The 26,303-nt window shown below is 37.0% G+C and overlaps 1 protein-coding gene across 1 annotated transcript in view; it reads right to left on the bottom strand.

Moving 5' to 3' along the window:
• Nucleotides 1-14,253, bottom strand: part of LOC131067788 (psbP domain-containing protein 6, chloroplastic) — a 104,904-nt gene extending 90,651 nt beyond the window's left edge. Inside the window, exon 1 of the mRNA XM_058002939.2 lies at nucleotides 13,829-14,253. Coding sequence (XP_057858922.2) covers nucleotides 13,829-14,222 — 394 coding nt within the window. The 5' untranslated portion in view covers nucleotides 14,223-14,253. The remainder of the gene's footprint in view (nucleotides 1-13,828) is intronic.
• Between the last annotated feature and the right edge of the window lie 12,050 nt (nucleotides 14,254-26,303).

The following is a 26,303-nucleotide window of genomic DNA, read 5'->3' as shown; positions in this document are numbered from 1 at the left end:
GTTATTATATATGGGGATTTTAACACTCTCAAGTCTTGAGGAACTATATGAATTCTTGGCCAAATGAAACTTGTACAGATGAAAGACCTCACCATTTAGTTATTAATGAGCACATTAAGATCAACAATCCCTTAACACATGGTTGCCTATGCATTGAACCTGAAGTGATATGTACAGAGGATTAATAAAGTTATCCCAATGATAGATATTGAGGTGAAGAAAGAATTCATGAAGGTAATCAAAAGATGTACAATGCAAATAAGGCCAGGACCATCCATCATGAGTGAAACAAATTTGTCATATTCATGGGCTATTTGGAAGAGGCAAAGCTAGATAGGATGACTATGGTCTAAGATGACCCAATACTATGGTCAACTTTGCATAGGCCTCATTCATTGATAACCATGCTAGCTATTTGCCTCTTGTCACAAGTTTGTAGTTTCTCTTCTATTGAGAGGTATTGATCTACATACAACTTCATCCTCTCTATCAAGACGAACACACTTAACTCTAGAGAGTAGAAAATCTTGTGGCTATACACAATGCCTTGCATCTCATGGATTGGAAAAAGCTTAATTACAAGGAGAGTCTAGCAACACAATTGGATGTACATCCAAACAAACCAACACATATTGATGAGAACCAAGCTGCACAAATAGGGTTGTTTGGTGTCTCTTTGGAGGAGCTTTAACTAGATCTGTCCAACAAGTCTAGTGAAGAGGAGTTTACCATGACATTTGGGAAGCATGATTAGATCATTAGAGCACTGGCCCATTGTACTTGAATGTAATCATGATATTGAATATAATTATGTATTGATATTCAAAATTGTCAATGCATTGTTGGCTCAATTGATTCATTGCATTTACAATTTAACTTTACGAGAAACATAATTTGCAATTTTTTATACATTTTTATGACTAATTTTTCAAGTTCTATATAATATTTGTGCGGCCATCCCAAATTTTTGGTAGTTAGTGATCCTGCCCTAGAAAGCCATCCCCAAGTTTTGAAACTTCATGGAATTGTGGAAACTTAAAGCTCAATAAGGCTTATCAAACTCTAGTTGTAAGAGCATATGACCTCATCATTTGCATGTAACAAGTGGAAACTCATTAGCAATGAGCATGGATTTTTATTGCATGTTTGCCCAAAAAATGTATTACAAAATGATTTATATATTGGTAGTGGTGGATTCACTCAAAAAATGGCAAGGTTTATCCTATGTTAGATGATTCATGATGCAAATGCTATACAAAGCATTGAAGCCTTCTCCAAATTTGGCACAAATTAAGTGACTTGATCATTTGATTCAAAATGATATGTTGTTCAAAGATAGTCAAATGTGTATTATTAAAAGCTCAATGAGAGAAAATGTGACATTAGGGAAACATAGCAGTGGATTACATAACATTTTGGGATAGATAAGTCATAAGACAATGGCATTGGTTAGTGAAAACTATTTTTGGCCATAGATGTATAAGGATGTGAAAAAATATGTTCAATCTTATAGAATTTGTCAAGTAGAAAAAGGTAGTCATCAGAATGTTGGCTTGTATAAGCCACATAGTACCAAAGGGATCAAGGGAGGACATGAGTATTGATTTTGTATTGAGATTCCCTGGAACACAAAGAGGTTATAATTCTATATTTGTGGTAGTACATGAAAAGGTAAGAAATTAGTTGGAGAAAACGAATGGTAGGTATAAGGAATATGCTGATGAGAAAGAAAACATAAGGAGTTTGCAGGAGATGAAATGATGGTTTATCAGGGAAAGGAGAAATTTCTAGTTGGGCCATACAATAAATTGACAATGAAGAATCTTGGTCCTTGTAGAATTATCAAGAAGTTCAATTCAAAAAATGCATATGAAGTAGAGTTATTAGAGGGTTTAAACTTTAAGCATATCATTAGTCTTCAACATTGCAGATTTACATGAATATCATGAAAGAGAGTTGCAAGAAGGTAGTATAGATGTAGAATAGAGTAAAAAGCAGATTTACATGAATACCATAGAAGAAAGTTGCAAGAAGGTAGAACAAATGTAGAATAGAGAAAACAATTACTGTAATTGTAGAAAGAAGAAATTGAGGAGAATTTGGACAACGAAGTAGGAAGAAGCACCAAAAATAGATGGTATGAAGAGTACGTAGTAAAATGGAAAGGAATGTTGATTGAAAACTCATCTTGGATAACTAAAAATGAGGTGGACTGTTATGATTTCCCTCCATCAGTCCCAAAGTGAAGGGATTCACTTGTCAAAATATCCCTACCGTCTAACACAAGAGCATCCAAGATGTAAAAGCAATCTTGCATCAACTAAAGACTAGAGATATTTTTTTTCATCTTTGCTTGTTTGTTTGCAAGTTTACAACAACCTTTGAGCCATCATATGTTCAGCGCAGGTTGTGGTTCTCACCACAAAGGCACAGTCTAGTTCCAAACTCATTTTATAGGCATATCAAAATTCCAATCCAGATTCATTGTTTCTAGTTTGTAGAAACCTTAGGAGCTTTCCAGCAACCTTGCATCCCAAGGAGGTTTGTGGTATGAACAATATAGAGATCTAAAACATATTCTTCAGTCTTCACCACATTCATTCTAAAAGGTTTCTCTGCAACACATTACCCAATTACACATTTCATCTTACATCCAACCATGCACCACCTTGCAGTTGACGTGAATTATCCTAAAGGCTAACGAATGCTTTACAAGCATCACTCATTATCAATTTAAGGCAATTGCCTCTGGTTCTAGCCTGGAAAAGACTGGATTTTGTTAAAAATTGGAGTTCAGCATTAACTCAAAATTTGCAGTGAGAATTTTGTAATTCGCACATAAAGTGCCCATATATCTTTAAAGGTTGCTGGGCATCATGTTGTTAGCCTATTGTGACAGATTGTAATACAATTCATGATTGTAAGCAAATCAATAAAATTTTATTATTTTATCAATTAGGTTTGGATGTGTATGTGTGTTGTGTGTGTTTGTTGCATGGTTGGTGTTGTTTGTAATTAGGGCTGGCGGATTCCAATTGCCTTGGGCAACATTGGAATCCGCCTCCTTCATATAGGGCCAGGCCCAATACACCTCAGCTCCCACCTAAAAAGGCTCCCACGCTACACTTAAACACATCACGCCTCCTTGATAGGGCCGACCCTATCCTATTTAATTAAAAGGAATTAATATAATTAATAATGTTTAAATACAAGAAGGCCGACATGTTAAAAGGAAATAAGTCTCCTATAAATGTGACATTTGCTTCTCATTATTATCATTCAACTCAAGCAGATGAAAATTATATTCGGTGAAAAGCGAACTTCATATTTAGGTATCTGGCAACCAGCGAACTACTATAGATAGCAGCAGTAGACAGCGAACTCCATTAGGTAACAGCAGATCCTCAATAGGAGACAGCAAACTCCATCAGACATCTGCAGATCCCTAATTAAAGGCAGCGAACTTCAGATCCTCAATAGCAGCCAGCGAACTCCATCAGACATCTGCAGATCCATAATTAAAGGCAGCGAACTTCATAAGAAGCAACAAACCATACAGCGAACTTCATAAGAGGCTGCAGATCATATGTAATGTTCAGTTGAATTAAAATCATAATCAGATCTGAGGATCCTTTGGCTGGGTTTTTCCTCCTAGGAGGTTTTCCCAGGGTAACTGTGTTTTGTCTTTTGCATTTCATTTCCTTTATTATGCTTAAATCTGGAAAACAATAAGTTAATTAACCTTATTCTAATTTTCTGAGTTTTATTCAATCTGAAAGTACTAAAAATAACATGGTATCAAAGCTAATTGGTTAGATCAATCTTCAGATTTAAAATTCAGTACACCTTTATTTCCAGATTGTTGTAGCTTTTGCAGATCAGGTCAATGGGGCTGAAAGTTGAAGATAGGCTTGATGGGAATCTAAATCTTACTGCATGGAAAGTTCGAATCAAGTTGGCTCTTGAGGAAGAAGATCTTCTCCAATTCATTGAAGCGAAAGAGCTAACTGAGCCTTCGGATGCAGCTGAGTTGAAACAATTCAAAAGGGATGCTATCAAGGCCAGGAAGATTCTCATTGATTCAGTCAAAGACCACCTCGTCACCTCTATTGCCTCATTCACCACTGCAAGGGAAATGTTCAGCCACCTACAAGGTACATATGAAGTTAACAATCTTAGTAGGGCAATTACGTTAAGAATGCAACTACTTAATATCAAAATGGCTAAAGAAGATTCTGTTATTTCCTACTTCATAAAAATTTCAGAACTAAAGAATCAGCTAAGTTTAATTGGCCATAACATGGAAGATAAAGACCTTGTCATGATTGCCCTTAATGGTCTACCTCACTCTTGGGAGTCATTTATCCAAACCGTAAGTGGTCGGTCGGAGTTACCTACTCTTGATCGCCTTAAGAATGATTGCATCCAAGAAGAGTCTCGCCTCTTCACAAGGAGTCAGTCGAAGAGCCCCCATGTAGATAAACATCACATGCTTGCAGCTCAATGCAAGAAAAGGGGAAATTGGAAGCAACCTTATCCTAAAAGAAATAGGGATTCCAAATCCTTTAGTTCCCAACACCCTTGGAAGAAACCAAGAGATACCTCGCGTGTGCGATGTTTTAGATGTAACAAATTCGGTCATTATGCTAAGGAATGTCAGTTTAACCCTAACCAAAGTGAAGCAAACCTAAATGAAGTCTCAGAACAAAATGATGACTTCTTATTCATCTCCGCTCTATCTAGCAGTGTTCCCTCAGATAGCAATACATGGTTGATTGACAGTGGTGCCTCCAGACACATCACAGGTTACTGCGATCATCTTTCAGGCCTAGTAGAAAAGGATACCAGCCTTCACGTGGTAATTGGTGATGACGCTCATTATTCGGTAAGAGGTTCTGGCTCTACTTCTCTAAAATTAGATTTTGGTATTTCCTTGCATCTTAGTGATATATTGTTTGTTCCTGGAATTAAAAGAAACCTAATTTCCATTTCTGCTCTAGAAGATAAAGGTTATCAAATTGCATTTTCTGAAGGAAAAGTTCTTGCTTGGTCTAAGAAAGATAGTTTTAAATCTGCTCGTATAATTGGTCATAGATATGATAGTCTTTATAAGCTCTCTACTAACCCTATTCAAGCCCTCATTAATGAGGCCCCAAAATCATGTGAGTTATGGCATAGACGACTTGGACATCTACATTATCAAGCCCTTCCATCCCTTGAAAGGTTAGTCAAAGGTATGCCTAAACTCAGTCAAATTCATGATAACACTTGTAAAGGTTGTGCTATTGGTAAGAATGTTAAAAGTCCATTTCATAAAAGTGAAAATAGAGCTAAAGACAAACTAGAACTTGTTCACTCTGATTTATGTGGTCCTATGTCTATAGCATCTCCTAGTGGATTCCTTTATTATGTAATCTTCATAGATGATTTCTCTAGGAAAACTTGGATCTACTTCTTGAAATCTAAAGAATCTGATGAAGTCTTAAGTAAATTTAAGGAGTTTAAAGCATTAACTGAAAACCTCTCTGGTAAAAGAATCAAATGTTTAAGATCTGACAATGGAGGTGAGTACACCTCCGGTAGCTTTCATGATTTTTGTGTTGAGTCAGGAATTAAGAGGGAGTTTTGTGTTCCATGCAATCCTCAACAAAATGGTGTTGCTAAAAGAAAGAATAGGACCATTGTGGAGGCTACAAAGGCTATGATCCACGATCAAGACTTGCAGACCTTCCTATGGGCTGAGGCTTCTAGAACAGCAGTATATATCCAGAACAGATGTCCTCATCGTGCTCTAAAGAACATGACCCCGGAAGAAGCCTTCACGGGATTCAAACCAGACATTAGTCACCTCAGGATCTTTGGAAGTCCCGTCTATGTTCATGTGCCCAAGGAAAAGCGATCAAAGTTGGAACCCTCCGGAAAGAAAGGCATGCTAGTCGGATACAATGAATCCTCCAAAGCATTCAGGATTTACATCCCAGGTCAAAGGTATGTTGAGGTAAGTAGGGATGTTAAATTTGAATAAGACATTGCGTTTAAGAAATCGAAAGGTTCCTGTGTTATTGATGAATCTAATGATAATCAAAATATAAACGTTGATACTAACCCTGAGATTCAGAGGGAGCAAGTTGAACCTCCACCTCAAGATGATCATGATGATCCTCCAGAACCCATGAATCCCACTGATATTCCTAGTGACATTGTCGTTACCAAGAAGAGACCACTTTGGGTAAGAAACACCATTCAAGAAGCTGAAAGATTTGCTGCTCCAAGTGGCACCCTCCGTGAAACTAAGAGACCTCAGGTATTTTCCAACTATGTTTCTTTAATGTGTAATCTCATTGAAACTGAACCTTGCAATGTTGAAGAAGCCTTAAGTCATCATGCCTAGAAGCTTGCTATGGATGAAGAATATCAGTCAATCATCAAGAATGATGTATGGGACCTTGTGCCCAGACCCAAGGGTAAGTCTGTTGTTTCCTCTAAATGGTTATTTAAAATTAAACATAATGCTGATGGTAGTATTGAAAAATATAAGGCTAGATTTGTAGCGCGTGGTTTTTCCCAAAAGGAAGGCATAGACTATGAAGAAACATTTGCTCCTTTTGCTAGATATACCTCCATTAGAACAATTATTGGTATTGCTGCTTCTAAGGGTTGGAAACTACACCAGATGGATGTTAAGACTGCCTTTCTCAATGGTGTCATTGAGGAAGAAGTCTACATTGAGCAACCTGAGGGATATGAGATTCAGGATAGATTAACCCATATATGCAGGTTAAAGAAAGCTCTGTATGGTCTTAAACAAGCTCCTCGTGCTTGGTATGAAAGAATTGATAAATATTTGCTAAGTCGAGGCTTTTGTAAAAATGATGCTGACCCTAACATTTACTTTAAAGTAGCCAATGATGAAATGCTAATTCTAGTTCTTTATGTGGATGACTTATTTCTGACTGGTAAAGATGAACTTATTATTAGATGCAAGAAAGAATTAGCTTCAGAATTTGAAATGAAAGATTTAGGTCTAATGCATTATTTTCTAGGTCTAGAAGTATGGCAAAGACCTAACGAAATCTTTCTAAGTCAAGGAAAGTATACTATTGACATTTTGAAAAGATTTAGAATGATGGATTGTAAACCAATGTCTACTCCTATGGAATCTAACTTAAAGAAGTTAAGTGTTTCTGCAACTAACTCTGAATTTGCAAATCCATCCGAGTACCGACAGTTGATTGGATCACTGATGTATCTAGCTAACACTAGACCAGACATATGTTTTGCTGTGAATGCTCTCAGTCAGTTCATGAGTTTGCCCAAGCAATGTTCACCTTGTTGCAGCCAAGCATATTCTAAGATACTTGCGGGGCACAGTTGGCTTTGGGCTGAAGTATCCACGTAACACTCCAATAACCTTGGAAGGTTATTCTGATGCAAACTGGGCTGGAAGCGTCAAAGACAGGAAAAGCACCTCTGGTATTTGTTTCAACTTGGGTTCTGCAGTGATCTCTTGGGCCTGCAGAAAACAATCCTCAGTGGCATTGAGTACTGCTGAAGCTGAGTATATTGCAGCGAGTGTAGCATCCAGAGAAGCAGTGTGGCTTAGTAAGCTTCTTGCTGGACTGTTTGGTCAGCCATGGGACCCTACAGTTATTCACTGTGATAACCAGAGTTGTATTAAAATGTCTATCAATCCAGTGTTTCATGACAGGTCAAAACATGTGGAAACCCATTATCATTTTATTCGGGATATGGTGCAAAGGGGTGCCATTCAGCTGAAATACGTCAGCACTGATGAGCAGGTTGCAGATATCCTTACCAAGCCTCTATCCAAAGTGAAGTTTGTGTACTTCAAGGATAGACTTGGTATTGTAGAAAATGAAACTCTAATTGAGAGGGAGTCTCAAGTTCAGTGATACTTTGTATTGTATAAATCCACCCTCTGCGGGCAATGTAAGGTGGTAGTGTAAACTTCTCAGGGAGAAGTATAATTCTTAACCATCCTCTACGGGCAATGTAAGATGGTGTTGTAAATGTTAGCCACCCTCTGCGGGCAATGTAAGGTGGTATTGTAAACTTCTCAGGGAGAAGTGTATTTATTAACCATCCTCTGCGGGCAATGTAAGATGGTATTGTAACCTTGACCATCCTCTGCGGGCAATGTAAGATGGTAGAAAAGGATCCTCTCCACCCTCTGTGAGCAATGCAAGGTGGATCCAGTCTATGCTTGTGTGCAAGCTGGAAGATTATGATTATGATTCTATTCCCTAATTAAGAGGGAGTGTTGTTTGTAATTAGGGCTAGCGGATTCCAATTGCCTTGGGCAACATTGGAATCCACTTCCTTCATATAGGGCCAGGCCCAATACACCTCGGCTCCCACCTAAAAAGGCTCCCATGCTACACTTAAACACATCACGCCTCCTTGATAGGGCCGACCCTATCCTATTTAATTAAAGGAATTAATATAATTAATAATGTTTAAATACAAGAAGGCCGACATGTTAAAAGGAAATAAGTCTCCTATAAATGTGACATTTGCTTCTCATTATTATCATTCAACTCAAGCAGATGAAAATTATATTCAGTGAAAAGCGAACTTCATATTCAGGTATCTGGCAACCAGCGAACTACTATAGATAGCAGCAGTAGGCAGCGAACTCCTTTAGGTAACAGCAGATCCTCAATAGGAGACAGCGAACTCCATCAGACATCTGCAGATCCCTAATTAAAGGCAGCGAACTTCAGATCCTCAATAGCAGCCAGCGAACTCCATCAGACATCTGCAGATCCATAATTAAAGGCAGCGAACTTCATAAGAAGCAACAGACCATACAGCGAACTTCATAAGAGGCTGCAGATCATATGTAATGTTCAGTTGAATTAAAATCATAATCAGATCTGAGGATCCTTTGGCTGGGTTTTTCCTCCTAGGAGGTTTTCCCAGGGTAACTGTGTTTTGTCTTTTGCATTTCATTTCCTTTATTATGCTTAAGTCTGGAAAACAATAAGTTAATTAACCTTATTCTAATTTTCTGAGTTTTATTCAATCTGAAAATACTAAAAATAACAGTTGGATAATCCTTCATTGGGTCACCAACAATGATTGCATAAAAAAAGAGTTTTAATCTAATGACTAAGGACATATAGGGATGGAATGGGACATCTTTGAGAAGTCCACAGTCAAAGTTGCAAGCCTTGAAAAGATCCAAAAAACCTACTTTGGGAAGTTTGCAACTTGCAACAGGTAGCAAACACATACTATGCAAACCAAGGAACTCATCATGGTGTGGGCAATGAATAAAATATGAAGTGTTTGGAATTTGGTCTTTCATTTGGTAGATTTATTTTCCATACTTGTGTATCTAGGAAGCTATCAGGTCATATGTTGCCTTTCCACTTATGAGAAGCAATTGGCTCTCATTGTGTTGGTGGTAACAGTCCACTTACAAGGTGGAAGCATGTGTGTATGGTGACAGTAAGTTGCAAGCGCAGTAGAAACTCTAACACCATTGTGTGAGCTGATTGTAGCCACATTGACACTATAACCATCTATTATCAACCATTTGACTCTAGAACAGAAGGTAAAATGCTCTCTAGAGCTGGGTTTTTTCAACCTAAGTTGACTTTTCTCTAGGGCAAAATATATGTGATCAAATTGTGTATGTTTCCATTGTTATTTTCTGCATGTGTGTTAAGACTTCAATATTTCCTTGACTTGCATCATTGTGTGTGTGACAATCATTGTTAAGTGGTGTCAATGTTTTAATTTGTCTCTTTCAAAACAATGCAAAACAAAACAGTTTATGGTAGAACTGTTCATCAAATTGTAAGGGGAAGCTCCCTGAGACCTAACTTAACCTAAAACTAACAAAATTTACAAGTAAGCATGATGTACAAGATTTCTATGGGGGTTTTGCATTAAATATAAACATCTAAATGACTTGTTTTTTCCCTAGATGCGAGATCAGATTGTTAACAACCAAAACTTGCAGCTAGGTCTTCAAATTATGTAGGTTAAAAACTTTTAAACGTGAACAAACACAGCCTCCTATTGGTTAAGGAAAAGACCAATATTAGTCTATAAACAAACATTTAACTTAATAACATCAAAGGATGTTGACTATTGACTAAATTCACAAAAACTTTAGTCAATATTCTACATCAACAAAAAATTATTACTCGCCTGGTTCCAAATAATGAATTGCTAAAGCAATATGCAATGTTATTATTTTAATTAACAATGAAAAACAAAGCAAAGTTTAATAAAGTCACTCTATTCAGTTTAACTAGTGGGATTACAATCATAAGTTTAACAATTACCATATAACAATAATAATTATATATTTTTTATCGCATAAGTTTTACATTCACCATCCTTTGTTACATGCAAATACAATGACGAGACTTCAAAATTCAAATTAAATCTCTACACATAAGTCTAGCATCGACCATCATTTTTTTACAACGTACTTTAGACACATTTATAGCCTTCCAAAGGTAGCCTTTAGGGATCAAAAAATAAAATATTATCTTTTTGTTTATATTTAATAATAAAATAGTATCTTTACAGCAAACCCTACTCTTATTTATTGCAAAGAGGAAATAAACCCTTCAAAATGGCCTGAAATGGGATTTCATGTGCTTTAAATCTGCTTTAGTACCAAAAATGGTTGATTATGTCAAGGAATGGTCTATGTCTTGCTGCTTTATTGTTTAAAAAAAAACCCTTACACTTCGTGCTGAATCTGATCCTGGTTAATTCTCTTCGAATGGCAGACTTTTTGGATGGCTGGACCATGTGAAAACTGTGAGCTATTTTTATGTTTTTAAACTGCTGTTGATCACGTGCAATTTTCTTCTATGTTTGCCATGTAAATTACCCCTTTTTTTATGATTATGCTGGCTGAAAATCATGACCAATTTTTATGTTTTTAATTTTCTTTGCTGGTTGTATTTTTACATTCATCTGCCATTCAACCGAGAAGTCATTTTTGACTATTTCTGCAATGTAAAAAGCATGACTTTCACTTGTATATTCTTGCTTAAAACATGGCACAATTTTACTTGAAGTTTGCCATTCTGATTCATGATTTTGGACTGGTTGTGTCACTCAGAAAGTTTACTTTTTGATTTTGCCATGATGCGGTTAACAGCCCTGCCCCTCTTTGTGCAAGTTCCTGATTGCAGAACCACTTCTTGATCACATTTCTGCACTGGCAAAACCATTGAAAAAGTGGGACATAATTTTACTCAATGCTCTTTAAGTGATGGCAGGGTTTCATAATATATTTGCCATCTTTGGTGTAATTTCAAGCTGTCATTGCCACTCAAAAACAGCATGTCAATTTGCTGATTTATTGCCCTTGTCTAGGCATGGTTTATTAATGATACTGCCATATTAAGCACTGATTTAGACTGGCTTTTCCTCCTCCAAATAGCGCCACATTCAGATCTATTTTTACCCATTTAGGCTGAGTGCTGATGAGCAAGGTCCCCGCCCCATTTAGCATGTTCTCATGCTGGTTCTGCCACTTGAAAGAAGTGAATTTCACTTCATGGTTTTTGCTTTTTCTTTTCCATCACACTTTTCCTCCAACTTGGCCACTGAAATCACTCTTTTGGACTGGTTTTACCATCTGAAAGGTGACACAACTTGGCCTTAGATGACTATATATTCACCCTATCACTGTTTTCTCGTGAAGTAATCAATTGAACTGCTTTCCTCATACAATATAGCTCACATTTGTTTGCTTGCATGGAGTGTTCATTAGAATTTATAAACTATTCCATCCAGTTGTCCTTGCCTTCTGGCGTTTGTTGATGTATCTTCTATTTCACCATGGTGCCTTCAACCACTGAAAGCTTGGCTGATCATAGCTTGGCATTCCTTATCCATGAATATCCTGTAAACATTGTTAGTAGACAAACTAGGTTGTCACTTGATGAGTTGACAGATTGACAAAAAATGATCACGTGACTAACACTGACTAGGATGACAAGGAGGACCACCTAGCTAATCAAGTATATTGACTAAAAATCTGATGTGAAGTGCAAAGCTCCTTTGGGGTACCAATTTTGGTACTAACAAGTGATTTAAGAATGCTTGTTGAGGTGCTTTCTTTACATTGAAATCCATTTACCCGTAGCAAATAGAGGTATAACCTCCCTATTTATGGATTAGAAACGATATTGATTGAACTATGCATATTCTGCCTAGTTGCATATAGCTTGATAATTGACTTGCTAATGACGGAAAACGTAAGGATCTTATGGGAAAACATAAACATATGCAATTGCAAATTTTATATGGTCATTTCTATTATGTGTGGGATTTGTATGTGCCAGAAGTTATAAGGGGTATCATATGTGTAGTGTAAACTCCAACTAGTGGTGGAGTGATGAGCCCTTCTGTCTATTGGCATGGAACCTTGTGGTTTCCTTTTGGCATGAATTGACAACAGGGGCTAAATAGCACCAAGGTGATCCTCATAAAGCCGTTTAAGTTATAACATGGAGGTGAAGCCATCTATCAATAACTACCAAAGTTCAAGTTATGAAATCACTACAAACTTACACAATTTCCACTATCAATTAAGAATCAACGATTCTGATGAAAGTTCTGTGCTCATCAAAATTATTTCCTTGTTAGGATGGTTTAGAGGCATTCCACAAGCTGGGTGCATACCTCTAGATCCTCATTTAGGGAAGCTTGTGAACACTAAGACTCTGCATAATGAGCTATTTGCTATCTTGTGGTTTCAGATTAAGAGGACCAATGAGGATCTAGTGAATGAACTGACAACTATTTTTCGAGATCTAGAACTTGGCTTAGAATGTCTTTAGCACGATACCTTCAACTGTTCTGCCTCCAAAGACCAGATGAATAGTCGGTTGTTGGTTTATGTTTTTTCCTATTCTATGGCGATATTGGTTGGTCAAGTGACATATTATGTACATTTGCACCATTTGTATTAATTTCAATTTTTCTCCTCGAGGAGCTGCCCCTTGCTTTGGACGCTCCTGGATGCTGACCTGACTTGGCCATTTTCAGATTTCAATAAGGTTTCATTGTCAATTTTTTACTGTACGAGGAAGGGAGCCTAGGTAAATTGGCAGTCCAACCTGAAATGAGAGCATTCAAAACTCCCCAAATAAGTTCAAATTTTATCGATTCCACAAGAGTGGTGCCTGCCTCCTCTTAAAAGGGGTAGTTTGAAGAACACTCCAAACTTGTGTTAGTAGTAGAATAGGTTACTTACTGTACAATAAATGTTTGACTTGACAAGTGTAACTCTGCATTTTTTATGTGAGAAAATCATATATCTCTCAGGGAAAAAATGCTGATTGATTTTTAGGGAAGAGACTTAACAATGTATAATATTCAATAAGATAAAATTAAGTAAATTAACCAACCTCCAAGTTATTAGTGCTTAAAAAATGAGCTCCCATCTTAATGCAGGAAATATATTATATCGCTTGCTTCCGATTGTTGCAGGAACCCATATTAGTAATACCACCGGTTGGGCTAGCCCTTTCCAAAATATATTTCCCTTTCTCTAATTTGAACTGCCATCATATAAAAGTGGAACCAATTACACAGTCGGGTCCACTAGACGACAACCATTTTTTTCGGAGTAAAGCACAAAATTAACTTAAAAAGCTCAACATTCCTGGACACCCAGACAAATTAAATTGGGTTCTCTACTAACCAACTTAATCTAATCTTCTGGCAACTTTCCTTACTATCTGGTTTATGCACCAAAAATCTCATAAACCATGACTGACCAAAATTAACAAAGATTTTGGAAATGGGTATCAAAACTTCCTACCTGCACGGAGAGCTGGAGTGTCCTTGTTGGTAGCCTTGAATTGTACGAAGCCGGCATTGGAAGGTGCAGGGGGAAGGTAGGCGCCCACCTGAATTTCCTTGGCCTCAGCTTCCTGAGACTGTAACCCATACAACAATGCCCACATAGCTCCAGCACTTCCCAGGCACATATGCCTTCTGCTTCTGGTTGCTTCGCACTGCACTCGCTGTACTGCCACCCTCTTATTTTTCTTGCTTAATAAATTATTGGGCTCTCGAAGATTGCAAGAGGCAAAAATTAAGCACGCAATTGGTTTGCATTTACATAGAGCAGAAACACCAATTGTTCTCGCTATTTCCATGCTCTCATTATCTAATTTCCCAACATCAACTGCAATGCAACAATATCCATTCATAAGGATTCGAAAATTTGTATTAGATTGGGGAACGTCACATAAATTAGTGAGAGATTTGTATAATTGAAATAAAAACAAGGTCCCGTTAAGATTAATATAGTATAATCTAATCAGGTGTAGACAAGTAAGCATTAAAGAAATTAATGATAGCAATTGATAATTTGGATAATGTTGTTGTTATGTTAGGAAAGTAATAAAGAAGATAGGGTTATTTAATTCTCTTGATACTGTAATGTAATATATGGAGACAAAAGGGAACAAGTTTAGAGTTGCAAACTAGTCTCTTAAAACTGCATTCATGCTTAGGAATGAGAGAATTTTGTTCTTCTGTTTGCTTGTGTGCCTTTGCTCTATATTTGTAAGATAGGTGGTATTTAAGAATATAAATGTGTATAAAGATTTGAAATAAGTGAGGAATTATGATAGTGTATGCAAATTCTTTATTCTTTTTAAAGCATCAAATTGAAATTTATTTCTATTAATTGCTATATCAATGTTCTAGAATGGGAGAGAACATGTGAGTTTCAAATTGATTAAAATGAATGCATTGAATATTTTCAAATACTTGCACATAACATCAAATTTTGTAAAACACATTTTTAATTATGGGTGGAAAAATAAAGGGGGTCAGTTGACCAAATTTAAATTTTGAATTTTGAAAAGGATGAGATCAAGTTAACTACCACCACAAAGTCAAACTTAGACAATGAAATGATCACTAGTGGTTAGTAAATAGATGTGATTAGTGTATGGATATGTGAAACAAATGTGGTGTATAGGTGAATGCATTAGAACATTTACATACAAGGATAAGGTAGGTGATAAGTATGTGGAAATAAATGTATATAGGGATACACTAAGGTTAGGAGGGTGACTCTAACTTTGCAAAAAATTGCAATATTTATCAATGTAAACATTTATCTAGACATATCCTTAAAGTATACTTAGAACTAAATGGAAAATGGCACAAGTATCCAAATTTCAACATTACAATTATGTTACTTAATTTCGTGATGATATATATAATTATGTAGGAGAAGCAATAACACCTACACAAATAAAAATAATAAGAGAATTAAATAAACAGTCAACTTAGATTTAAGAGTTGGACTAGAATAAGATGGTATGAGGGAAGATCTCTCAAGGGTTCAAAAGCTCGTGGTTCAAGTTTGGTGCCAAAGGTAGGATAGATATCTCGTGCCAAAATTATAGGCAGGGTAACACAAGGTGGAGGAACAAAGTTGGATGGGGATGGGAGGCTTCCGAAAAGCATACCAAATAGATGGCTCATTATTGGAATGCAAAAGGGAATTGCCCAAAAGACCCTAGATCTCGCCAACACTAGAGTGTGAAAGTGCAAGATTGGAGTAGAGGTGATGGCAAAAGAGGGATCAAGGACTTCAAGAAAATAGTCAAGTTGGATTTCAAGAGGAATGGGTCCTTAAGGACACTCTACTAGTTTTAGGTGCAAATAAAATACCTATTATCCCAAATATTGCTAAGTGTTGTATTTCCTTTTATCTAGAAGGTGTAGGTTTGTCCAACTCCATTTATGAGTTAAAGGAAAAGGCCTTCTTAATGTAGTGACTCAATGAATGGTCAACATCGACCAGAGTTGGGAAATGTTGTGATGCTAATTGAGGAACAAGCACAATGTTGAAAATGCTCTCAAATGGATTTATGTTAGTTGAATGCCCTTCTAGAAGGACCAAAAAGAAGACTATAAATGTGTGTTCTTACATGATGGGTGGTTATGGTTTCTACCTCAAGAATTGGGAAGTGAACTTTAATCCTTTGAAAGAAGAGATCTATGTAGTACTAGTTTGGATCAAATTATATAACTTTCCCATAGAATATTGGGTGGAGGAAACCCTAAAACTCATTGGTGATAAATTGGGGACCTTTGAAAGGTGGGTGAATCAATTAAATGGAGAGATTATAGCATGTATGCAAGAATGTGTGAAACTAGAACCTCTACCTCCATTCCTAGAAGAGATAGAGATTCGATTAGAAATGAGAGTGAGTGTGGAGACGAAAGCTTGAGGTGGAGGAGATAGTAGCATTTTATAGAAGTGTTAAGTTGAGGGCCATATGTTAGAGGAGTACTTGAAGGTGACCTATGAAGAGGAGAAACCAACTCCCACAATAGATCAGGACCCTCGATAAACCCTAGAGGGAAACCAAAGAGGCGAATAGAGGCAATCGATGCCAACTGCTCTAAGAAATTTGGAGATAGAAGATTGTTATATGACTTTGAAAAGGAAGATATGCAAGCTTCATCCCAGCCCTTGCTTCAAGTAGAGAGTGAGAACATTGAGCAAGGATGAAAAAAAAGGGCTTTGATAAGAGAATATAGGAAAAGGTCCTAAAGGATATGTTATCATATTGTAATGCAAAATAATAAGATAAACATAAGGTTCCAAACTCCTAATGACTCTACTACTCTACTAGACACACCTAAGGAGCCAAAGAAGGAAAACACCACACCCCTAATGGTGGATAAAATGGAAGAGAATCTCTTCGAGGAGGAGGAGGAAAGTGATTCCATGTAACGCCCTGCCAAGGAACCCTAGAAGATAGGAGAAAATTATACAAGAAATGCAAGGATTTTTTTTTTGAAGTAATAAAGTGTCATCATGCATAACAATACAATTATATCACTCACCTCAAGGCATCATTAATCATATCGATAACCGGCAAAGCACAAGTAGAAGACTAAACACTCCAAACGAACAAGTGGAAAGGTCTCTCAAACATTAGGACAAGGTCTAAGAGGTATTTAGGATCACATAAGACCATTCACAAAGATACCAAGTTTGACTCGTCAAACAAGACAACCACAAGGTCCTAGGTGTCATGGATGGGCTCCGGTAAAACCCTAACTATGGAAAAACACCCCCGACACCATCTAAACTTACTCAAAACCTACTCAAGACCCCTCAAATGGTTCTCTAATGTCACTACCTTCTCAACACAACCAAAACTAGTTCAAACTGCCCACTCTAGCCCCCAGAAACACCCCTGAACTAAACTGGCAAGAGAGGCCTCCTGACAGCCAAACGAGTATCCCCATTGGACACTAGCACATCAGGAGGACACTATCACAATGTGTTAGTTTCCTTTAATTGCACAGGTGTCCTAAACCCGTGTTGGTGTCCAATTTCTATGTTGGAGTCGTCTAGACCGATGAAGTCGCATTGTTGTCCCTGAGGCGCGTGTTTGTCCAAAACCAATGAGCTTCTTGGATGAACTACTCGGAGCCCTAGACATACTAAACCCTCTAGTGAAGTTATAATGACCATCCAATCCTATAGTTGAGAGAATTGGACAAAACAATGAGAAAATGGGTCAAATCTTGAGTCGTTGGGTCACCAGATGACTCCTACAAGACAAGGCAGAATTTGAAAGGACTCACTTCACTGCCACTCAACCCAATTCAGCCACAACTAACACCAAGAGACACTTGGGTTTCCAACACAACTAAATTCCGCAATTGGACATCATGTAACACACACCAGTTGGTTTCAGTTAAGCCCGGATTGGCTCTTGAGAGCTCAATCCAACACTTGGGCTTGGTCAACATTTCATGACCATAATAGGAGACAACCAATTCAATCTTTGATGCCATAAGAATCAACAACTACATTCATTTTAAGAACCAAACCAAGTATTCCTACGACAACATCATATCATCCCATTAAAAGAAAAGCATACAAAATTGTTAGTCCCAACCGATGCTGAGAGGGGAGGGGTGAATCAACACTTTACCAATTTTGCTCAATTAAAACTTTTAACTAAATTTTTCACTAACTTAACATTCATCAATACAAATAACTATTGTAGAAGAATAAGCATGCATGAAAAGATACACAGTGACACCAAGATTTATCTCGTGGAAACCCAAATGGGAGAAAACCATAGTGTGAGTAGGAACTCACAAAATTTGTACTCATCTAGAGTACACCCGGTTAGGAGCCATCCCTGTTAGGAGATTACAAAGACACTGTTAGGTGCCACCCGGTTAAGGTATTTTGTCTAAGGCCTGTTAGTGCCTTTACCCTGTTAAAGGTAGCCTTGTCAAAGGTCTTAAGATCATCAATTAAGATGACACCCAGTTAAGGGATTTTTACAATGGGACCTATTAAAGTCCACCCTATTAAGGGATTTTAATTGCAATGGTTAGAGAGCAACATAAAGATGATTTGTTGGAGTGGCTATTGATAGCTTGATCAGATCACATTGAAAATCATACTATATCTGCATCGGTTGTGTTTGCTCTGCACAACACCGGTTTCCTGAATATACCTTCAACTCTGCCCTCTACAGATTTGTTGATCCTCGACTTTGCACTCTGTCACTTGGCTCTACACTCTGTTATACTCCCCCTGTGTTCACTTTCACATTATCACTATTTGCATGAACAACAACCTTCTCGAGAATGAATTATGTGAATTTATTATCCTATCAATCTGTCGCCAACTTTCCCTCCAAAACATCCTATTCAAAATTATGTTGCCATGCCTTAAATCACTCTCCTGGAATCATTACAGGAATCTCTGTCAAGACAGTCGATCATGCCAATAAGTTTGTCGATTGACTGGAGAAGACTGTCGGTTTAACTAAATGTTAACTGAACATTACCAATCTGTCGGTTACAAACTCTACCGGTGTACCGATCAAAATCTACATAGTCGATTTCCTCCTGTATATCGATTTGATCTTTGCTTAGTCGGTTGACCTCTTTTGTGTCGGTCTACTCACTGCTTGTCGGTTGACCTTCTGTGCATCGGTCTACTCACCGCTTGCCGGTTGATCTCTTATGTGTCGGTCTACTCCCTACTTACCATGTTTACTCATTTCTTAGTCGGTTAACCTCAATATACCGGTCTACTTATTGCCGATAGATTGTGAAGACTTAGGAGATGATGTTGCCAACAATGACAACCATATCATTCACTAGTCATACAAAAATGCACCTGAATGCCAACAAAAATTATGTTTGGTGGTCGGTTCCAACACCAGTTTTACGTAAAGATACATCAAATCATTACCATATATTACAATTACATATTGTATATGGTGAAATTGTAAATTCAAAAATTGTAAAACCAAATAGAAATCCAACCATATAAACCCTAGTTCTACAATGAAATCCACCATACACCCATGAAGAACCTAAAAAAAATACAAACAACAAATATAAAATTATACTTTCACATGCTTAGTAGGGTTTGCCCTCAATTGTTTACTATCTCCATTGATCTTGGTTTGATTTGTTGGTTTCTCTCAAATTGTATGTGTGCACAAGAGCTCAATAAAGAACAAATTGTAGTTGTGTATGTAGACTCTTGATCGCTATATCATTAGGGATTTGCATTCACATTAGGATTTTCATTTGGGATTGATAAGGATGAAAGGATCCTTTTATATAGACAGTACTCTAGAAATGGAGGGATGGGATTAAGCGGTGGAGGGATAAATGGTCGGCTCAAATTAGAGGGTAGGTATGAAAAATATTAGAGAAGTGGTTAAAGGAAAATTCAGAGATGAATGCCAAGTGTCATGGAGAGAAAAAGATAATGAATTAATTAAATAAATAAAGATTTATTTAATTAATAGAAGAAGTGGGGCCAATTAAATAAATAAAAATATTTCTTTTAGGGAAAGGATAATTTAAATAAATAAAAATATTTATTTAAATAGAGAAAGGCTAGAAAAGGATTAGTGAATTAATTATATAAATAAAAATCTATTTAATTAATAGAGGGCTTCGGATAAAATAATTAAATAAATAAATAAAATTATTTAATTAGGCTAGGATAATTTTAGGTGTCTACACCTATATCTCCTTTGGGAGTGTCCAATATACAAATCATGCATGAATACAATGCTTACATCCAATTACATAGATTACAACTTGCAAGAAAAGAGAAAAAGAGAAGAACAAGTGTTGAGGAAGGAGAAGGAACTCTTCAACTACACATGATCCTAGTCCTTTGATCCCTAATGATGGTTGGCAACGCCACCCGACCATGTGGAACCTATAGGTTCCAACCCCACTATGCTCGTGAAGATAGTCACACGGCCCAAACAATCACACACTCAAGAAAGGGACACAAATGGGCTCACACAAGAGCAAACATAGAGTGACACTCAACATGAACATACAATCAACCAACAACATAATGCCACATCAATATATAACAAAAAGAGAAGCATAACCACAATGCAACCATATGCAACACAAGTATGAAAGTACTCGACAAGGAGTGTCAACACCAAAACCATCAAGAATAATCCAATCTTGAAAACCAATCACCCAAGATATCATAAGGCCAACAAGCCATCAAATATGGATACCTCTAGAATCCATCAATAAGTACAATCACATGGAATCAAAATCCTCTTCTGGGTGCTACTCATAACTATAGGGCTAGATACATAGGATTCAAGAGTGAGGAGTTTCATCACGTAGCTCAAAGAGTTGGCTCACGCAAAATCGAGTAGTCCTCTCATATGGACAAGGGACACGATCATGCCATTAGGCAACATCCCACAAATGACATGCCTTCCCAATGCGCCCATAGCCATAACAAGCACTCATGACAAGAAAGGGGGTATCTATTATCTTGGTACATTTTATAAATCACTTGATTACAAAATGTTCAATGGGTTATCTTGGCAACCCCTTTATGCCCCAACCCCCATTGGACACCACTCCCATCATTGACCCTATTACCTACCCTAGGCTCAATGGAATTAAAACATGATAATCATGACAAGAACCAATATGCAATACCAAATATTACCACAATTAAGCCCACATTCCCAAAATTCAACAATTAAACATAAAATGCATTGTCAAAAACACATGCAATCAAAATATACTCAATTGGCCCTATTGCCAAGAAAATGGTGTTGGATACTATTGGTCATTTCTCCTGCTAGGATATGTTGTCGTCATTAATGTCAACATATTCCTGTGATTTTCTCCATTGATTGTAGATTGGGAAGATCTTATGATCCAGTTTGTAGTGTTGGTTTGTTGATCATTGTTTTGTAGAGTTTAGTATATCCTCCGGTATATTCCGGTGTGATTAGATCTTGTGTTGAGGTTTTGGGATATTGCTTGGGATGGTCTTGTGTATCTTCATTTCAGATGGGTCATGATTTGGTGCTCTGCAAGTTATCTTTCTTAGTGACAGTTTTTAATTGGTTGTGTTCTTGAGCTTTCAAACGTTGATCGATGAAGATTTGAAAAGTAGTGTTGGTGCAGCTATTCTTGATGATTCTAACATACTTGTTGGTGTTTCTTATTCATGTCCTATTTTTTTTGGCAATCTAAATTGATCGTTGTGCGAGTTTTTGGTGGTTTCTATCATGCGGTATTGATTTTTGTGTTATGTGGTTTTTTTGGTGGTGTAGCGTGTTGCGGTTGATCTTGGTGTGATTTTCGGTGGAGTTGAGCATTTGGGAATTTGATTTAGGACCATGTTATGTTATGTAAACCATTATATTGGTTTGGTAGTCGATCTTTGTATTGTGTGATGTAATTTTGTAATTAAGGGTTGAGGGTTTAGCCGACCTTGTTACCAATGTTGATGACTTGTATATATAGGTGATATATTCATGTAATTTGGATGTCGATGTTATATCTGCATTATCAGAGAGAGTTTTATGTGTGAACAAGTGATTTGTCCTTCGAGGTTGAGTTTGAGGTGAGATTGGTGTTGCAGAGCAGACATCTGTGCTTAATTGGAACTGTAATCAGGCATTTAGAAATGCTATTCTTTTAGTTCACTTCTCCCAGATTGTAGTCTGAATCATATTGTAAGTCTGTGAGACTTTCCTGAGGGTTGTAGCCTTCTAGGCCATTATATTTGAGGAGTGATCTCTAGGCAGTGTGCATGAATGCGTGTGCATTCCCCATTGTAATATTTATACATACTACTGTAGAGTATCATCTTGTTGTGGATAGGTTCCCACCGTGGTTTTTCCCTTAACTGGGTTTTCCATGTCAAAATCTTGGTGTTGTGTGTTGTGTTGTTAATTTGCTTATCTGTTTTATTACTGCAGTTTATAAAATATGTTATTTGTGATTAAGTTGGGTGTGTTGGTGAAGACTGATTCACCCCCCCCCCCCCCCTCTCAGTATTCCTTCTTGATTACTGCTAACAATTGGTATAAGAGCTAGATCCTTTGGCAGAAGCTTAACCGCTTGAGGAGATCTGGGATGACAATTCAAGGTGTTATCTTTAAGAATGATAGTCCAAGATTTGATGGAAGTAACTATGCTATATGGAAGGACCGAATGGAAGTGCACTTGAAATGTCTTGGTGAAGATTATTGGAAGATTACAAAGATTGTCCATGTTGTTCCTCATAATGGACCATCTACTCCCAATGAGGTTAAAGAAGAAGAACATAATATAAGAGAAAAGGAAGCATTTCTTAGTGCCTTGACTGATTCTGAGATGACAAATGTAACGGGACTTCAGACCGTGTATGAGATCTGGGTGAAGCTTGAGGTTCTGTATGAAGGTGATAAACAAGTGAAGGTTGCTAAGTTGCAGAGTTTAAAAGGAAAGTATGAGACATTGAAGATGGGAGATGATGAGAACATACACTCTTTCATAGATAAGGTGAATGACCTTGTCCTAGGTATCAGATGTGTCAGTGGAACCATTGAGGAAGATGAAATTGTTGCTAAGGTACTGAGATCTTTGCCTCTTGCTTATAAACATAAAGTTGTTGCTAACAATTGGTGGTTTATGGTATCCGAGGAATGATGATTTCATGTTATGTGCCTACATTGATGCTGATTGGGTTGGAGATGTTGATGACCGGAAGAGCACTACTGGTGGAGCATTCTTTTTGGGTAAGAAGTTGGTTTCATGGGCTAGTAAGAAACAAGATTCGGTATCCTTATCTACTGTTGCTGCTAGTAATTGCACTCAGGTAGTTTGGATGAAGCAAATGTTGAAAGATATCATAATTGTTTATGATGAGCCTAATGTTATATATTGTGATAATTCTAGTGCTATTAACATGTCAAATAATCTGATGCAATATTCGAAGACTAAACATGTGTCCATCAAATATCATTATTGAGAGAGCGAGTCAGTGAAGAGAAGGTGAAGCTGGAGTATGTATCTACAAAGGAACAAATAGCTGATATTTTCACTAAGCCTTTGCCTGCAAATACATTTGTCTACTTGAGAGACAAATTAGGGGTCTCCACCCCTCTTGTTGAGAACTAGATGCATTCAATTGCATCGATCTGGTGGATTTCAGAGCTTTATCTCTTTTTTCGGATTGGTGAGTTGGTGTTCCTCCTTGGCTGGAGTAGTCTGTGTTTTGGGGAGAGAGAGTTTGGTTATCTATTTTGAGATCTTTGGCATTGTTATCAAAGGGGGAGAGAGATCATGTGAAAAAATACTTTATCTGTCTTGATCTTAGGGGGAGTTTACTTGTGATATCTTCTTTCTTTGCATTGATTGTTTTTCACATTTATATGTTGCCATCAATGCGAAAGGGGGAAATTGTTGGATATTATTGGTCATTGCTACTGCTAGGATATGTTGTTGTCATTGATGTCAACATATTCCTGTGATTTTCTCTGGTGATTGCAGATTAGGAAGATCTTATGATTTGGTTTGTAGTGTTGGTTTGTTGATCGCTATTTTGCAGAGTTCGGTATATCCTCTGGTATATTCCAGTGTGATCAGATATTGTGTTGAGGTTTTGGGATATTTCTTGGGATGGTCTTGTGTATCTTCATTTCAGATGGATCATGATTTGGTGCTCTGCAAAATATCTTTCTTAGTGATAGGTGTTGACTAGTTGTGTTCTTGAGCTTTCAGACGTTAACCGATGAAGATTTGAAAAGTGGTGTTGGTGCAGCTATTCCTAATGATTCTAACGTGCTTTCTGGTGTTTCTTAGTCATGACTTATTTTTTTGGCGATCTGCATTGATCTTTGTGCAATTTTTTGGTGGTTTCTATCAACCAGTATTGATTTTCATCTTATGTAGTTTTTTCTGGTGGTGTAGCATGTTGCGGTTGATCTTGGCATGATTTTCGGTGTAGTTGAGCATTTGGGAATTTGATTTAGGACCATATTATTCTATGTAAACCATTATATTGTTCTGGTGGTCGATCTTTGTATCGTGTGATGTAATTTTGTAATTAAGGGTTGAGGGTTTAGCCGACCTTGTTACCAAGGTTGATGGCTTGTATATATAGGTGATATATTCATGTAATTTGGGTGTCGATGTTATGTATGCATTATCAGAGAAAGGTTTATGTGAAAACAAGTGATTTATCCTTTGGTGTAGAGTTTGAGGTGATATTGGTGTTGCAGGGTAGACATCTATGCTTAACCGAAACTGTAATCAAGCATTTGGAGATGTTATTATTTCAGTTCACTTCTTTCGAATTGTAGTCCAAATCATATTGTAAGTCAGTGAGACTTCCCTGAGGGTTGTAGCCTTCTAGGCCATTATATTTGAGAAGTGAGCTCTAGGCAGTGTCCCTAAATGCATGTGCATTCCCCATTGTAATATTTACACATACTATTGAAGAGTATCATCTTACTGTGGGTAGGTTCCCACCGTGGTTTTTCCCTTAACCGGGTTTTCCACATCAAAATCTTGGTGTTGTGTGTCGTGTTGTTAATTTTCTTATCTGTTTTATTACCGTAGTTTATCATATATGTGTTTTGTGATTAAGTTTGGTGTTCCGATGAAGACTAATTCACCCCCCTCTCAGTCTTCCTTCTTGATTGTTGCTAACAAACATATCTGATTTGATCCACAAATGTAACCTGCATCTATAATATCATCAATCCACATAATAATTTCACATTTAAAATATCAAATTCACATTTTAAAAAAAATCTAAAAAGACCAATAACCAAGTTTTGGAGGCCATCCACCATTGATGGACCTCCAAAACAACAAAAATTCAAACTTGCCAGATCAAAATTTCCTTGAAACCCATTGGTCAATGGGTGAACAACATCACACTTTTGAAACTATTTCACATTGCTATTCATTTGCAATAAACTAAAATCGATTCAATTGAGAAACAAGGAAGGAAAGAGAGTTCCTTGAAATATGATGAAAATTTCAAAACTGGAAAGAAGGCCAAACACATCGGGAGAGATCACCAAAACCAGACAACATAAATAATCCGCTCTCATAAATCCATTCGATCTCCTACCCACAAAATTTCTCCAAACCAATCTCTCCCAATCAAAATTCCAAAATCCCATTGTAGGGTTGAAAATTTCCCAAAATTGGAAAAATAAAACTAAGTGTTCAAAAATGAACTTAGAAATACAATATAAACTCACTTTTGAGTTGAAAATATAAAAATAATAAAAATCAAATTGGATAAATAAATCCAATTACTCCCAAGATATTCCCAAAGGTAAATTCCTGCAATCCACATTAAATCAAATACATATAAGCCACATTTCACAATTAAATATTAAATTGCCACTGTATTATTTAAATATCATTAATATATACACTATAATAGTGACAATTCATATATGACCGACTATGTACAAACAATCATTACTGGTCATTCACAAATATGCATTGGGGTAGCCTAACTACCAAACTGGTAACTGAGGTATAAATAAATAAAATTAAGGAAAATCATCCAAATTAGGAACAATGGCTATGGCTAGGTAACATTGTTGGCTAGTGTGCTATCTCCTATAACCACCATCAGGGATATGAGCACGCTCAGACCTATGGAACCAGGTGGAGTCAATGTTTATGTACCTGCACCAACCAAGACATACAAACACCTGTGCATACATATACATATAACATAATATACTTGAAAGCATCATTAACGTTCCCTGATTGGGGTCACATAATAACATGATTAGTAACATGATATCTCATCAAATCAAGAAAATATATTGTTAAGCATTTAATCTCATAAAAGAAATACAATAACATGAAATATGGTTTATCACTTTTAAGTCAACCAACCTGTAATGGTGGGAAAATGGTGAGTGATAGATCAAGAAGGAAACTACCCTTTCCCTCAAAGAGAGATGAGA

Source organism: Cryptomeria japonica, chromosome 3 (genome assembly GCF_030272615.1).
Source record: "Cryptomeria japonica chromosome 3, Sugi_1.0, whole genome shotgun sequence".
Taxonomy (NCBI): domain Eukaryota; kingdom Viridiplantae; phylum Streptophyta; class Pinopsida; order Cupressales; family Cupressaceae; genus Cryptomeria; species Cryptomeria japonica.
This window is presented reverse-complemented; position numbering and strand designations above follow the sequence as displayed.